The following is a 14,869-nucleotide window of genomic DNA, read 5'->3' on the forward strand; positions in this document are numbered from 1 at the left end:
GATTTCATGTCTGTAGCTGACACCCCACCCCCCACCCCCGCGGGTGCGAGTTGTAAGGATTTTTTGCAAAATTTATGGGTTTTTAGGGCTCTTTATACAGGTAAACTACTTTTATTCCTGATTTAAACTAGCGATGAGCAGCTGCAGCTGTATGCTTTTATTTTTTTCTGTCAGGCTGTCGGAGCGCTCCTCCTCCTCTGTCCGAGGCTGGTGTGGTGTGAAAATCCTCCACCTCAGACGTTCAGAGATGTAACTGTCTGTGATACTGTGGTCACTCTCCATGTAGCATCAATTATGCTAATGCTAGCTGTCATGTTCTCTCGTCCTGGCCACACCTCCACTCTCTAAGCCCCCCTTCCCCACCCACACGCACTCCCCTACCCACTTTGTGCATTTTTCAAATTTCGCCTTGGGGCGGAGTTATCTTTTCACAGGGGGGTAAGTTACACTTTAAGACTTTTCCACGTTATGTTATTTTCATTATTTTAAAAATCTTTTTCTCATTTAATAAATATCAGTAATATTTCTGATGTTAATCATAATTCTCTGTTCATCATTCTGGTTTAGCCAAGGCCAAAGATCCTGAAGGCCAAACTACAGGAGTTGTCCATCTGAAGGGCAGGTGTAGTCTAAAAGACAAAACCATGAAATGTTTAAGATGTTTATAAAATGTTCAACCCATAAACATTTGCACTTAGAATTTCTTTCATTTCATTGATCTTGATGTTTAAGTTAAAATTTCAGGTCATAGAATCACTTTAAAATTACTTTTCAGTAAGTTATTAAAAGTTATTTGTGAGTTAATATTGCCTTAATGGACAATGATTTTTAAAAAGTGAACCATTTAAACATCAATGGTAAATGTGATGTGTTTGCAAATTTGGGTGCACCTAACTTTTGTACTGGCGCACCTAAGGAAAAATGTTAGGCGCACTGGTGCAACCAGTGCAAAAAGTTAGTCTAGAGCCCTGTATCATATACAAACCTTGTCTCTCCTGTAACCACACAAACCAAATCTCTGTTTGTCTCTGGYATCTAACAGATACAGTATGTGCAGTGCTGAGGCTCAAGCTGTCATTCCTCAGTAGAACAAAACCTGTCAATTAACAGGGGAGCTGCGAGTGAGGGTGGCCAGGAGGGGCCCTTCCACTTTTATCCTCTTGGGTTCCAAGCTTTTGTTCTACGGTGTTAAAAATAAAAATGTAGATGTACTCCCAGAGTGGGGCCAGGCCTTTTTTTGTTAACCGCAGAGAAATAACACATTCAACATTTTTTATCAGAGATAAAAATAAGACGTGGATGTCAGGTGCATGTCCATGAGAAGCTCTTTGAAGCTGCTCATCTTGTTAATTTGACAGCGAGCTACTGCTGTTAGATTGGAACAGACTTTTTCAGCACCACGGAACTTGCGCTGCTGCAGCCTTTGCTCTGCAGCCACAAACTCACCCACAGGGTGCAAGGACTGAAAAATTCTGGTCTGTTTGAAATTAAGGACAGTATTTTATACAAGGATCAGATTTTTAAGTCTCTTTAAGCTTGATGGGTTTGCATTAAACCCGCATAAATACGTTAATTAAAGTATTTCAGGTTTACTTCAGGCTTGTCTCTCTAATCAAAATTAATTACCGTATTTTTTGGACTATAAGCCGCACCGGACTATAAGCCGCACCCCCAACATAAAAAAAAAAATACACCCAAATTTGCCGTCAAAAAAGTGAATTCAACATCAAAACATAAAAAGCAAACCTTTAAGAATTAAAGTTTGGAGGAATACGGTTCATTTAACTGACCTTATTTTGGTAGTTTTCTTTAACAGTTTCTGGTCCAACAAAACGTCTCATTCATCGTCCTCCGGTGCACTGAAAACATCGAAGTCCTCCTCTTCAGTGTCGGAGTTAAACAAGCTGAGAAAAGCTGCGTCACACAGCGGTATCTGTTCAGTGTTGCTTTCTGTGTCGCTGTCCTCCCGGGGTAATGCTGGCTCTGAAGCTGTGGTGGGAAAGCCCTCCCGCTCCAGCATTCGTCACTGCATGGGATTCCTTCCCGGGGGAGTGCAATGAGGAAAAAAAAAGTCCGCGGCTCTTCACTCGACGTTTATCCACAAACTGGTCCTGGATTAAGCTCCAAGGTTTTTATCAGTCAGATTCCACAGAGAAAAATGTCTGTTTTATCCCCTTTTATGAGTTTTTGGCCATTGACTATCTTTAAATCACTGCTTCCTGGTACAACAGTCGGCTCTGGAAGCGATGGCTTTTTTCTTTTTTTCCTTTCTTTTTTTGAAGCGAGTGGTTGAAGCAAATAGAGCATAAGAGCCCCCTGGTGGCTGAAGAAAAAAATCCATGTATAAGCCGCACCGGTCTATAAGCCGCATGGTTCAAAGTTCAGGAAAAAAGTCGCGGCTTATWGTCCGAAAAATATGGTAGTTGGGTTGAATCGGGTTTGGTCTTTGGGCAAAGTCTGGGTTTTTTAGGCCCCCTCTAAAYTCTACTTTCCCATGTGATGGGTCAAATGCAGAGATCAAAGCTCATCATTGTATGGGAACAAGCATTGATGACAAAGTACATCAAAGAAAATATCAACTAACAGGGACAGAAATGTCCCACCCAACTGACCACAGATCATTTCTCATTTCCCTCTGGGATCAATAAAGTATTTTTGAATTAAATAGATTTTTGAATATGAAGCAACAAAATGTTCAACAAAAATTTCACCAGCCTTAGCCTGGTTCTGAACCCTGAACCAGTCCTGAAAGTCTGACACACATTAAGGATAGAAGGACTCACTTCGATGACGGTCCACTGCTCCACCACGATGGTGTCGTTCGCAGGTGTGGCAGTGCTTCTCTCCTCGTAAACAAACAATCCCTCCAGTGATCTCGGCACTGGCTCGCCTAAAACACACAAACACTAACTGGTCAAGGTTTTGGCAAAAACCCTCAGAAAATAAATTTTATCAATATATATTTTTTTATATTATTTAATGTTATTTACCCCATCTAACTTTGAAGGTCTATATTATTGCTTAAAGTCAAATTAAAAATTGTACCATCTCCAGGGGCCCCATGTACGGTGCGTACGCACAAAAAAGTTGCGTGCGCCAGGTTCTACGCCCACGTTGGGATGTATAAAACCAACGTTGCGTTTTCACCTGCCGTGAGAATGTGCGGCAGCCACGCAAAGTTTTTCAGTTGACAGTTTTAACCCACAAAGTCATGAATCTGACCTGAATCCACAGAAATATGACTCTGTTGTGTTTTCTGGATGTAAGGAGTGTCTAAACACGGTGTTAGACTTTTATTTTAGTTTGAGTTTTTATTGTTTAAACTCGAACGATCATGAAACTGAACTCAGGGACTAAAAATCATTTAACCTCAGACAAGAAAATAGATCAACCTAAAAATGATCAAAGAACCTCAGTCCAGTCTGTAAAGTGTAAACTGTTTATATTGTTGTCACGTAGTTGGAAACACACGCAGAGCGCAGGCCTGCAGAGCGCACACACAGCTGAGGAAAATAAAACGTGTGTGAATTTTCTAAGAAACATTTTTAATTTTAACTGAGAAAAAAACATTGTCAACTCAGCATTTTAATTCAGAACAGCTCAGCTGTGATGATTCCTCAGCTCCACAAGACGCAGTATTTATTGCTGCATAAAGTTGTGCGTATGGATCRATGTCAGCTGTTCCCAGTCCCACACCRCGGCAGAAAATGTGAATACAGTGATAAAGCTCCTAAATGTTCACACTGAAAAGATGGTTTTGTCTTTATATAATTTTGTATAAAAGAATGCTTTTCTGTGCACAGCACAAAATAAATTAAAACAGCAATTTTTCTTTTGCCAATCTGACATATTTGTCTTTAAGTTATCTTATTTCATTTAGAGGGATTATATTTTAAATATTTTAGCATATAAAGTTTTTCAATACAACTTATTTAAGTCCCTTTGCTGTTATCCTGCAACTTGATCGATTTAATAAAGTTTTAAATGTTCTTCTAAGCAAGATTATGTATTGATAAAGACAGTTATCATATTTATGTTAGAAGCTTTTGTGTGGAAGAACAGAAAGTAGGGTCCTCGCTAATACTGGACTATTAATACTGTCTTCTGTAAATAAATAAAAGTTTTTTTTGTCTTTTGTTACTCAGAAACTTCTGTTTGCCTGAATTCAAAAGCAGATCATCAAGCCTAAACAGAACTGCTTAAACAAGAAACTACAGGAAATAGTAATCRGGTTTTCCTGTAGTTTACAGCAGATTTACAGCTGAACTGTTTTAGGTTTTTCACCAGTTTATTACCAAAGTTGATATGTGACATGGTTGAGATGCGGGAAGTCTTTTTCTTCTCCCATTCTTTAAAGATTTCTACACACAAAAATGAGCTTCTTCCTGTTTTGTCTTCTYTTTTTCCCACTGGATCTATATTTGGAGCTTTTTCCCAACCTCACCAACCTCATTTCCTGTCTCTCTGCTGAGCAGCTGACACTCACATCATATAACAGATCCAGACACTGCTGTTTTAAGCACACACACACACACACACACACACACACACACACACACACACACACACNACACACACACACACACACACACACACACACACACACACACACACACACACACACACACTTGTTTTTATAACCCCGTGGGGACCGTGGATTGACTTCCATTCATTAGTTGGTAATTTTATATCCTAACCCTGACTATTTACCCTAAAATTAATCTCACAGGTACCTACCTGACCCTAAAACTAACCTAAACTCAATTCACACCTTGATCCTAAACCCAACCCCTCACCCACAAATGGTATCTCTGCCAATGGAGACCGGGTTTTTGTCCCCATTAGGAACAGTGGGTCCCCATCAGGGTGTGTGTATTAGGAAAATGGCCAAAAATCATCCCCACCCGGAAAAAAAAACATGTACTCACACCCACAATCTGGTACAGCTATCTTTATGGGGACCTGGCATTGACTTCCATTATTTTCTACAGCCTAACCCTGACCACAAACCCTAATCTGCTAGTTTGCTCAGGATGGGAGACTGTGATGAAGTGATTCAACACAATCTGCTGGCTTCTTCTTTAAATTGTTGTTCTTTCATGGACAGTGCCCTGAGACAACGTATGTTGTGACTTGACGCTATAAATAAACTGAATTGAATTGAATTGAATTAACCCTAACCTCACAGGTACCTGACCCTAAAACTAACCTAAACTCAATTCACACCTTGGTCCTAAACCYAACCCCCGACYCACCAATGGCATTTCCCGTTATGGGGACTAGACTCAGGTCCCCATAAATAGGTGTATATGCCAAAAATCCTGTCCACAATGTAGAGAATACCAGTCCACACGCACGCACGCACGCACACACACACACACACACACACACCTCTCTCTCCCTTTTGGACTGGTTTAGAATTGTGTTTCTGACCAGTGTCTAGTTGACATAATGTAATTGATACTGCCTAACCCTGAACATATGCACTAAGGTTAACCTCACAGWTACTTGCCTCATATTAACCTTAACTAGGGGTCAGGGGTTAAGGTTAGCCCTTAGGTATGAATTGAGTTTATGTTAGGGCTAGGGATGGGTACCTTTGACATTTGAATCGATTAGGTACCAATATCCGGTATCTGGGAATCGGTACCGGTACTTAATGGTACCAATTTTCGGTACTTTGTGTGTCTTGTTGTTTTAATAATAAACTATTTTTTAAACATATTTCTCAATATATAAAATTTAACAAATATCAAGACAACATCCAACTCTTTATAATGTAACATCAGTTGTTTAACTTATTTCTTTAAAGTGAAAACTCTTGAAAACAACAAGACTGTTTCGTCTTATTGCACAGATTAAAATCCAGCTCCATGTATTTCTATTGATGTCATTTCCCCACTAGAAAAAATGTGTGATGGAGGTCAATGGAAAGCAAATAAGTTTAAATCAAATAAGCAAAAGAGGATAGAGTTAAAATAAATAAACGGTATTCAAGTTACGTTTTGAGCATCCAAAACGCACCCAATGCTTTAAAGCTAGCTGCTTGTTCTCTTTCAGGTCAGACGCGTTCGGACTGTCAGGAAGCCTCTCTGTTGTTTTCCTCTGCCGGTCTCTGTTTAATGGTGGATGAARTAAAGAAAATGGCGGTACTTTATTTACCAGATAATTCAGAGGCGGTCTGTTCAGTTAGTTTCACTCCAGGAGCTGCTAGCGGCGAGGCTCACTTTCATGCTACGCCGAACTCTACTGAACCAGCGGCTGCTGACGTCATTATGCTCTTGCGCGATGCTGCGTTCAGGACAAGCATGGAAAACTCACCACTCTTACGCCAATACGGTCGCAATGCTGCGTTCAGGACAAGCATGGAAAACTCACCACTCTTACGCCAATACGGTCGCAATGATGCGTTTAGGTACCGAAACTGGTACCATTTGATGTTACGTGAATACATACTCGGTAGTACCGACAGAATTCTGTCTGTACTTAAAAAAGTATCGAATTTGGTACCTATCCATAATAAGGGTTTGCTCTTGTGAATTTAAATTAGTGATGGTTTTGTGAGTTGTTTCTGATAGGGTTTAATGGTTCTAAGCTTATTTTCAGATCTTAGAGCTGATCCTGAACTTGAGACTGGACTGTAGATCAGATGAGAACTGTTAGTTACTGACCTGGGTAAAAAAATTCACCCAGTTTTAAGAGACAAATTCTATGTTTTCATCCCAAACTGCTACACCAACCTTTAGGCGTATCCCAGTATACAAAGGAGTCAACCAGAGACCAGCCTTTGCGATAGTAGWTGGCAGTCAGCTCCAGCCAATCAGCTTCCAGTGCGCTGACCACATGGCCTTTTCTGGAAACTCGCATGGAGAGTGCCCCCTGGTGGTACTGACAGGCCAGTGAGTCCAGAGGAGCACAACCCGGAGCCCAGGAGTGGAAGAAAACCAGAAGTCTCAAGTCTAGATGTGACAGTAGAAATAAGAATTTAATGTTAACTTGTATCGTTCCTGATCACCTGCTCTGAGGTTAACTTCAACCAATCAGAACACAGACAGCCTCTCACCAGGACTGTAGGTGTTGTCTTCTAACTCTCTGTCTCCACAAGATGTTTGGAGGGGTGTGTGTGGAGGGGATCGACAGCTCCTCTTTGGACTATGCACTCGACCATTGGTGATGCTGCTGATCTGCTGGAGGACAGAGCCAACAAATCGGACGCCSCCCCGTGCACTGCTGTTCACCTGCAGGGGACAAACCTGAAGTTTGGGTAAAGCTTAACAGATTTTTATGATTATTTAGTGTTCCTTMAATCACAAGGAAATAAAAGTTTTTTTCGAAGACATCAGTCTAAATAATCTGGTGTGAAGGTGTCTGACCCTGTCGATGAGCGCCCACACCGTGTCGCTCGTCAGCGAGTCYCCAGGTAAAGGCCACTCCTCCACCCTTAGAACTGGTACGCTCATAGACTCTGTATGATTGCTGCAAGCATACAAACACAGACAACTGTTAGATTTTAGTAAAATTCATTTAGCAGAATCTGTTTTGATGTGGAGCTCYTAGGTCGGTCATTAAACTGAACAACCTAGTAGCAGGTTCAAAATGCAGCCGTCACAGAAARAGCTGTTGAATTGGCTAGACAGGAAAATAGCTCTGTTTCCCAATACATACAGCTAACACAAGTCAAACCAAAGCATCTTTGCCCCCTCCTCCTCAGTATTAAATATGCAGCTGACCTCAGATAAGACTGAGGTTATGGTTTTTGGACCTGAACATCTTAGGGATCAACTTTGCAGCCTTTCACCTCCTCTGGATGGCATTAATCTGGCCTCCAGTTCTAATGTAAAGAARCTTGGTGTTATTTTTGATCAGGACATGTCTTTTAACCCCCACATTAAAAATGTTMTCAGGACCAACTTCTTCCACCTGCGTAATATCACTAAAGTTAGAAATATTTTGTCCAACAATCATGCAGAAAAACTGATTCATGCGTTTATCATGTCTAGGCTGGATTACTGTAATTCTTTATTATCTGGGCTCCAAAAAAATAACTCTTTAAGAAGTCTTCAGTTAATCCAAAATGCTGCTGCTAGAGTTTTAMTGAGAGTTGGAAGGAGAGATCATATTTCTCCAGTTTTAGCTTCTCTCCACTGGCTCCCTGTCAAATTCAGAATAGAATTTAAAATATTACTCCTAACATACAAAGCTCTTAACAACCAAGCTCCATCATATATTAAACATCTTATTGTTCCATACTTTCCTAACAGAGCACTTGGCTCTCTGACTGCAGGTTTACTTGTGGTTCCTCAAGTTTCTAAAAGTAGAATGGGAGGCAGAGCTTTCAGTTATCAAGCTCCTCTCTTGTGGAACCAACTTCCAGTTTCTGTCCATGAAGCAGACACTCTGTCTACTTTTAAGATTAGACTGAAGACTTTCCTTTTTGATAAATCATACTGTATAGTTAGACTTAGGTTTCCTGAATTATTCTTCATTTCTGCTGCTATAGACTTAGACTGCTGGAGCACAAACTGAGCACATTTCCTCACTCTGCTGTTGTCCTTAGTCTCTCTTCTCTACACGTTTATTGTAATTATTTCTATAAATAACATGTTTTTTTTGTCTATTTTCCAGAAGAAGGTGCACCTGGACCAGTCCTGGACCAGTTCTTCTATGTTTGCCTGTGTCTCTTTCCTGTCCCTCAACCAGCCGGTCGAGGCAGATGGCCGCCTGTCCCGAGCCTGGTTCTGCTGGAGGTTTCTTCCTGATTAGCAGGGAGTTTTTCCTCTCCACCRTTTGCTCAGGATGGGAGACTGTGATGAAGTGATTCAACACAGCCTGCTGGCTTCTTCTTTAGATTGTTCTTTTTTAATGTACAGAGACGACGTATGTTGTGACTTAGCACTATATAAATAAACTGAATTGAATTGAATTGAACCTGATACAGCTTTCTTTTACTAACCAGACAGCAAGACCTGAACTGAGCAAATTCATTTAAAAGCCAGAGTTTACAGTTTGTTTGAAGGCAAAGGGTGAGTTCTGAYATACCTGGGTTTTGTGCGGGCCAGGATGGCGCGGTAGAGTAGGCTGAAGGGCTGAGACTGGGTCCGACCCACAGACAGAATAATGGGATGCAGGGCAACCAGGACATAGCCCTGTGTGTAGTAAGGTTGCAGGGCCTGGGGGAGCTCAGACAGAGAGGACACATACTGGACCGTGGGACGGCTCCCTGCATAAACACAGAAGTGATATTCTTACATCTCTAAAAGACRCAAACACAAACAAAGATCTCTGGTCAATCATCCTCAGTAAACTTAAAATCTGAACATGGTTTGGACACTAAATTTATTTCTAATTTACAACAGAATGATGTGCATATGGGTGTGTAGATAGTGTGTATTAGGGGTGAGGAAGGGATGACAGGGAGCTTTTCATACTTCAACCCCCACCTTCTCGCCAACAAACACTCAGAGATCTGGGAGTCCAGCAGAGTCTAAACGGGTCRTTTTACTGTGTTCTAGTTATTTATGAATTAAGAACCACAGTGGAACAAGTAAAGCTGGAGCTGAGTAAACATTGCTGCATTTTACTGGCATTTCTGTGGCCTTTAATGCCACTATAAAGGCTGGAGAGGAATTTAAAATCAACGTGATGTGTGGAAAAGCATGAAGCTTTTTGAGTGCTGCAAACATGTAGAGTAGAAGAACCAAAAACCCTGAGAGGGAAAAGGCTTCATAAAACATAAGATTTTACCATTAAACAATTCATATGGATCAAATGCTTACCATTATTTAAAGGCCTAACATTTGTTGAAGAAAAGTGTTCTGACTGCTGCTTTTCATGCCAGAGTTTTAGACTAAGATCTAGGGCTGCACAATATATCGTTTGAGCATTGTCATGGTGATGTACATGTGCACAATAGTCACATCCCAGGTCCTGCGATGGAGGAGGAAAATTAAATCAATGTCAATCTATAGGCTGTCTCAAACGGTCTCTTGGAACAGTCGGCTCCACGATGCATTTCCCATAAAGACAGGACCCAGTGGCCCTGGACTGGACATGGTCTAGAGCGAGCATGCACTTCCTAAGGGATTTACCAACACTGCAGAGCCATCGGGCGGCAGGTGGGACCCTCTGAGTAAATACTTCCCAACCTAGCCCAAGCTAAATTTGTTCTACTCTTGAACTCATCCATCCATACATTTATTATCTATACCTGCTTCCTTCTTTCAGGGTCACGGGGGGGTCACTGGTGCCCATATCCAGCAATCACAGTGCAAGGGGCGGGGTACACCCTGGATGGGTTGCAAATCCATCACAGTCTCTTGAACCCCTTTGGAGTAAATTCACAAGCCTAACCTCTATGTTACTGTAAGTTATCGATCTGAACTTTTAACTCATTTCCAAAGCTGCATACATTAAATAAAAGGCAACTTGATTGGCCACGCAGCTGTGGTGTCAAAATGAAGCTMAGAGCTGATTGGCCGATTCTAATCAATCATTTGTTCCACATTTTGTGCTCTGGAGAGTCTATAGATAAACCCAGTTGGTCAAGAGAGGTGTCAATCAAAACACCAGTCTAATTGTTTGAACAGTCTATTACCCAAATTAGARGTCCCTGGTAGTGTGGGTCAGGCTATAAAGCGACAGGAAGTAACCACAAACTGGAAATTTACTCCAGGAAGTACATGGGTCAAGGGGTTAACTACTCAAGCCAGAAGCTGGCTGTTATGCGTGACAGCAACATAAATAGCTTTGAGATTTTGGCCAAGGCCATCAAAAAATACATCTATCTCTATGACTCTTTCAAATGTATAAAAATAGCCAAACGATCAAAAACTCCTGGATGGAGTTAGTGCGGACATTGTGCACAGAGAAGTCAAAAAGTGTGATGCTCTATTTGTGACAGATTTGTGGCCAAACGGCAGATGTAAGGACTAAAYGGAGACCCTAGTGGGATGAAACCTGTGTCATGCAGCAGCAGGGAGGGATGTGATTCATGGACTACGAATGGTGTCTTATAACCAACTGACCACAAGCCAACATCTTCACTTTGGATAGACATGTTTGAGTGYTTATGTGTTAATAACTCTCATGTACTACTACACCAAAGCTTAGCTCAATATCTGTTAAATTTGATGTTATAGCCATGCTTAAGTTTGTTAAAATCACTTTGCTTTGGTGGCCATCTTGACTTCAAAAGTTAATCAGTTCTAGATGTCATCTCAATGAAAATTTTGTAAAAAATTCATTAAACACATTCAGTGATTCAGGAGATATTTTTCCTAATGGCATAGACAATGCCTTGTTAACTGCCTTTGTGCAACATTAGCAACATCACAGAATACCACAACCTAACATCCTAATCACCTCGGTGGATAATTATGACGCGCCAAAGCACCTCTGAACAAGGTTTTTGTTCCAGCCTTTTGCTCTCCTCCCCCGTTTTCAGTCCTCAAACCCCTCCCAGCTGCCACTCGGCCCATCGACCAACACTGAGGCCACTGTTTTGAGTTGGGAGAAAAACAAGGAGGGGAGGAAGTAGGGAGGACTAAACAGGGTAAAATAAACAGTTTAAGAGGAGCTGAGAAACAGGAGGGCACAGAAGAGGGGTGACAGAGCAGAGAGGAGATGTGAAGGAGTGGGGAGGTTTTTGAGTCAACCAGCTTTAAAGGATGTAGTTTGAGAATGTGTGAACGTGTGAAAGAGAAAGCTGACAAGAGGCAAAGAACATGCAACACAACCAACAAAAAAAGATCATCTTCAAGGATAAGTGATTGGCTCAGACACTGTTAATAACTGAAACCTTGTCAGCTTGGCAAATTTTGGCGTTAGTATACGTAGTTCTATTTTCATCAGCTTAGGGACTGGTCTAAATGTGGTCGTATCCTCCTACCTGTTGCTGATGCAGTAGCAGCATCCATTTTAGGCTGAATTAGAATAATGGCAATTCCTTTGTTTTAAATTGTAATGTTCTTGTTTACTTTAAGCAGTTGCAACAGCTATGGAATTGGTGTGGCACGCATCTTCTAATTTTTGGAGGTTTATTTGGATTCCTTTAAGGTTACTTTATTTTGGTGGCCTAGTTTTTTTTTTGGCATAGTTAGTCCAGGAACAGTAGGACAGTAATAAAATTAGGTAAGGTTAGGTTTAGGCCCGCAGGTTAACAAGTTAAACAAAATGATTGCTGTTCAGGTGCTTGTGTGTAAGCACATGCACGTGAACTTCTGACCAACACTGATTCAAACCAGTTTATGCGTTAAAGAGGAGCARACATTTCTACTGCAAGAACCAAATGATGAAATTCTCGTCACGCAACTGGGGTTGCCACCTGTCCCTTAAAATACAGAWTYGTCCTTTATTTGGCCAATAAATGCTGCATCCCATTTTGAACCAGTACGGCACTCGATTTGTTCCGTATTTTCATAATGTCCAATAAACATGTCTAGGGCTGCAACTAATATTTTAATAATCGATTAATCAATTAGTTTTTTCAATTAATCGATTAATTGGCCAAATCATTAAATGCTTAATTACATGAATATGAGTAGATATAAATTATTTTCATTCCTGTATAAATTAGGGATGCAATTTATTGATTAATTAATTAATCTGAAGTTGATTTATCTTATATACAGTATTGACTAACAATTAATTGATAAGCAGCCATTTTCTTAAAAATCTGAGTTTTCTCTTGAATCAAGAGGGTCTTTTCATAAAATGAAGGATTTCTTTTATAATCTCCTGAATTAAAAACAGAAACACATCATAAATATTTTAACTATTTATTTTCCCAGTTGTATTAAATACTGACTGAAAAAAAAAAGTGTATTTCTCCTACATGAAACATAAAAGAAAATTAATAGGTTGATGAATGAGGAAAATAGATTAAAATAATATGATTTTTAGATGTAAAACTATTATTAATCTATTATAATTAGAATTTATTTACATTTAACATTCATAATTTTTCTCTAATTCTTTACTTTTTRCTTTTTTGTTTTTGGTTCTGTCTGACTAAAACATTGTTTGACCCAGTAAACTGTTCTGAAGCAGCCCCCCCTCCCCTCTCCTCTACTGAGTCAGACCAGGAGTGTTGTCTTTTATTTATTTCTTTTTCCTTCGTCTTGAACCTTTTTGCTGCTCAACAAATAACTTTGAGCCTTCCTCAGAAAAAACTGGAGGGTTTTTATACTTTTGGCCCGAGAGGATGAAACAAACTGTGGATTTATGTGCCCCCCCTCCTCCCCAGCACTTCCTCCTCGTGACGTGGCTCGCATCATATCAGACAGTCTTTTAAAAAATTTAATGTGGCGTATACTTTTTATCATATCTTCGGATCTACTTGGCAACACGATTTAAAAACTGGTTTAAAGTTCGAAGTCTCCACTTTTCACTCGAGGATTCAGAGAGGGCGGATCTTTACAGGTAGAGTTTTTTTCTTCCTAAACTTTATTTAGGTCAGCCAGCATTGACAACGCTTTGCGGGTGACGTAAACGGCTCCGCAACATGGCGGGAGACGCATAAATCGTGCGACACAACGAATCGATAATGAAATTSGTTGCCAACGCTTTTAATAATCGATTTTATCGATTCGTTGTTGCGGCCCTAGTGCAGAGACAACTGAGCAGGAAGAGTTTGAAATAAAACAAAGAAATTATAGCATTTTAAAACGTGTAAAGAGAATAAATCCTCAAAATTTCCTCCTCCCGCTGTAGAAAAGTTACGTCGGGATCATTTCCTTCCTCCCTCCCTCCAYGTCGTGCAGAGCAAAGCTTTAATAACAACTGTTTTTTCCACACCCAAGTTGTCRGAGAAAAAACTTGTTTTTATATATTGTTACCCACCACAGAGATGATAAAAAAAAGACGTGGATGTTCATTCAGTCATAAATCCATCTTGCTAATGTAAAGTCGGCTTCTGCTCTGATGAAGAAGATGAGCATGCAGCAACGAAGATGAGCGCGCAGCAGAGCAGCTAAGTTCAGCAGGCAGCTCCTTGTATGGCAGGCAGATATTAAAGTGAAAATGCTGGGTTTGATTAAGATTTGTTTTCTGCAAAAAAAGCTCTAAAAATTACATTATCTTTACTTTTTATGATAGTTTTCTACCGCCATATATACCGTTACTGTGAAGGGATTCAGTTTATACCGTGATATGAATTTGAGGTCATACCGCCCAGCCCTGGTTCAACCAAAAGAAATGGAAAAACAGTAAGTAGTGTTCAGAAAAGAGATCAATAACTGTTAGGTGTTCACATGCCTTCTCTCTTTATTCACCTCAGCCACTGCAAGCTCTTTGATTGGCCCTGCATCCAACCTCCCCCTCTGTTGGAGCAAAATGAGGCCACACTGCCTGGGAGCTCTGGGGAAACATGGTGAGTGGGGTGTTGAGTAGATGACCGTCACTGTGTCCCAGAAACTCTTAATCGTGTCAAGGACAAGTAATGACATCCTCCAACACTGAAAATCTGAGTCCAAACTGATTCTTTTTAGGACAGCTTGGCTTGATGAAGCTCAAGAAGATAACTGATTTTACTTGCTAACACTCAGCTAGTCGATTATAAAAATGAAAAAAAAAATGTCAATGTGGATTTTTGTTTTTACTCTGTTCTTTGCCAGTTGTGCACACAATCTTCTAACAAAAAATAACTGATGRAAAGGGAGCCAAAATTTTAAATTTGGTCCAAGCCAAGGGCCAATTTCTTTCAATGTTTACTGAAACAATGTTTTTAAAAAATATTCTAGAAGAAATGCAAATTACCTTTTCCAAATGATGTTTTACATATTATTTAGAACAGTGGTTCCCAAACTTTTTGTCTTCTGACCCACAAAATATCCATGGCAAAAACTTGTGACCCCAAATATTACTGGTCTGA

At 40.3% G+C, this 14,869-nt stretch overlaps 1 protein-coding gene across 1 annotated transcript in view; it reads right to left on the reverse strand.

Moving 5' to 3' along the window:
- rftn2 (raftlin family member 2) overlaps positions 1 to 14,869 on the reverse strand; it is a 38,117-nt gene that overhangs the window by 12,333 nt on the left and 10,915 nt on the right. The window contains exons 2-6 of the mRNA XM_014026434.1: positions 9,040 to 9,220; positions 7,374 to 7,476; positions 7,064 to 7,238; positions 6,741 to 6,959; positions 2,784 to 2,890 (exon numbers count right to left, since the gene is read on the reverse strand). Coding sequence (XP_013881888.1) covers positions 2,784 to 2,890; positions 6,741 to 6,959; positions 7,064 to 7,238; positions 7,374 to 7,476; positions 9,040 to 9,220 — 785 coding nt within the window. The remainder of the gene's footprint in view (positions 1 to 2,783; positions 2,891 to 6,740; positions 6,960 to 7,063; positions 7,239 to 7,373; positions 7,477 to 9,039; positions 9,221 to 14,869) is intronic.

Source organism: Austrofundulus limnaeus, unplaced genomic scaffold (genome assembly GCF_001266775.1).
Source record: "Austrofundulus limnaeus strain Quisiro unplaced genomic scaffold, Austrofundulus_limnaeus-1.0 Scaffold554, whole genome shotgun sequence".
Classification (NCBI taxonomy): domain Eukaryota; kingdom Metazoa; phylum Chordata; class Actinopteri; order Cyprinodontiformes; family Rivulidae; genus Austrofundulus; species Austrofundulus limnaeus.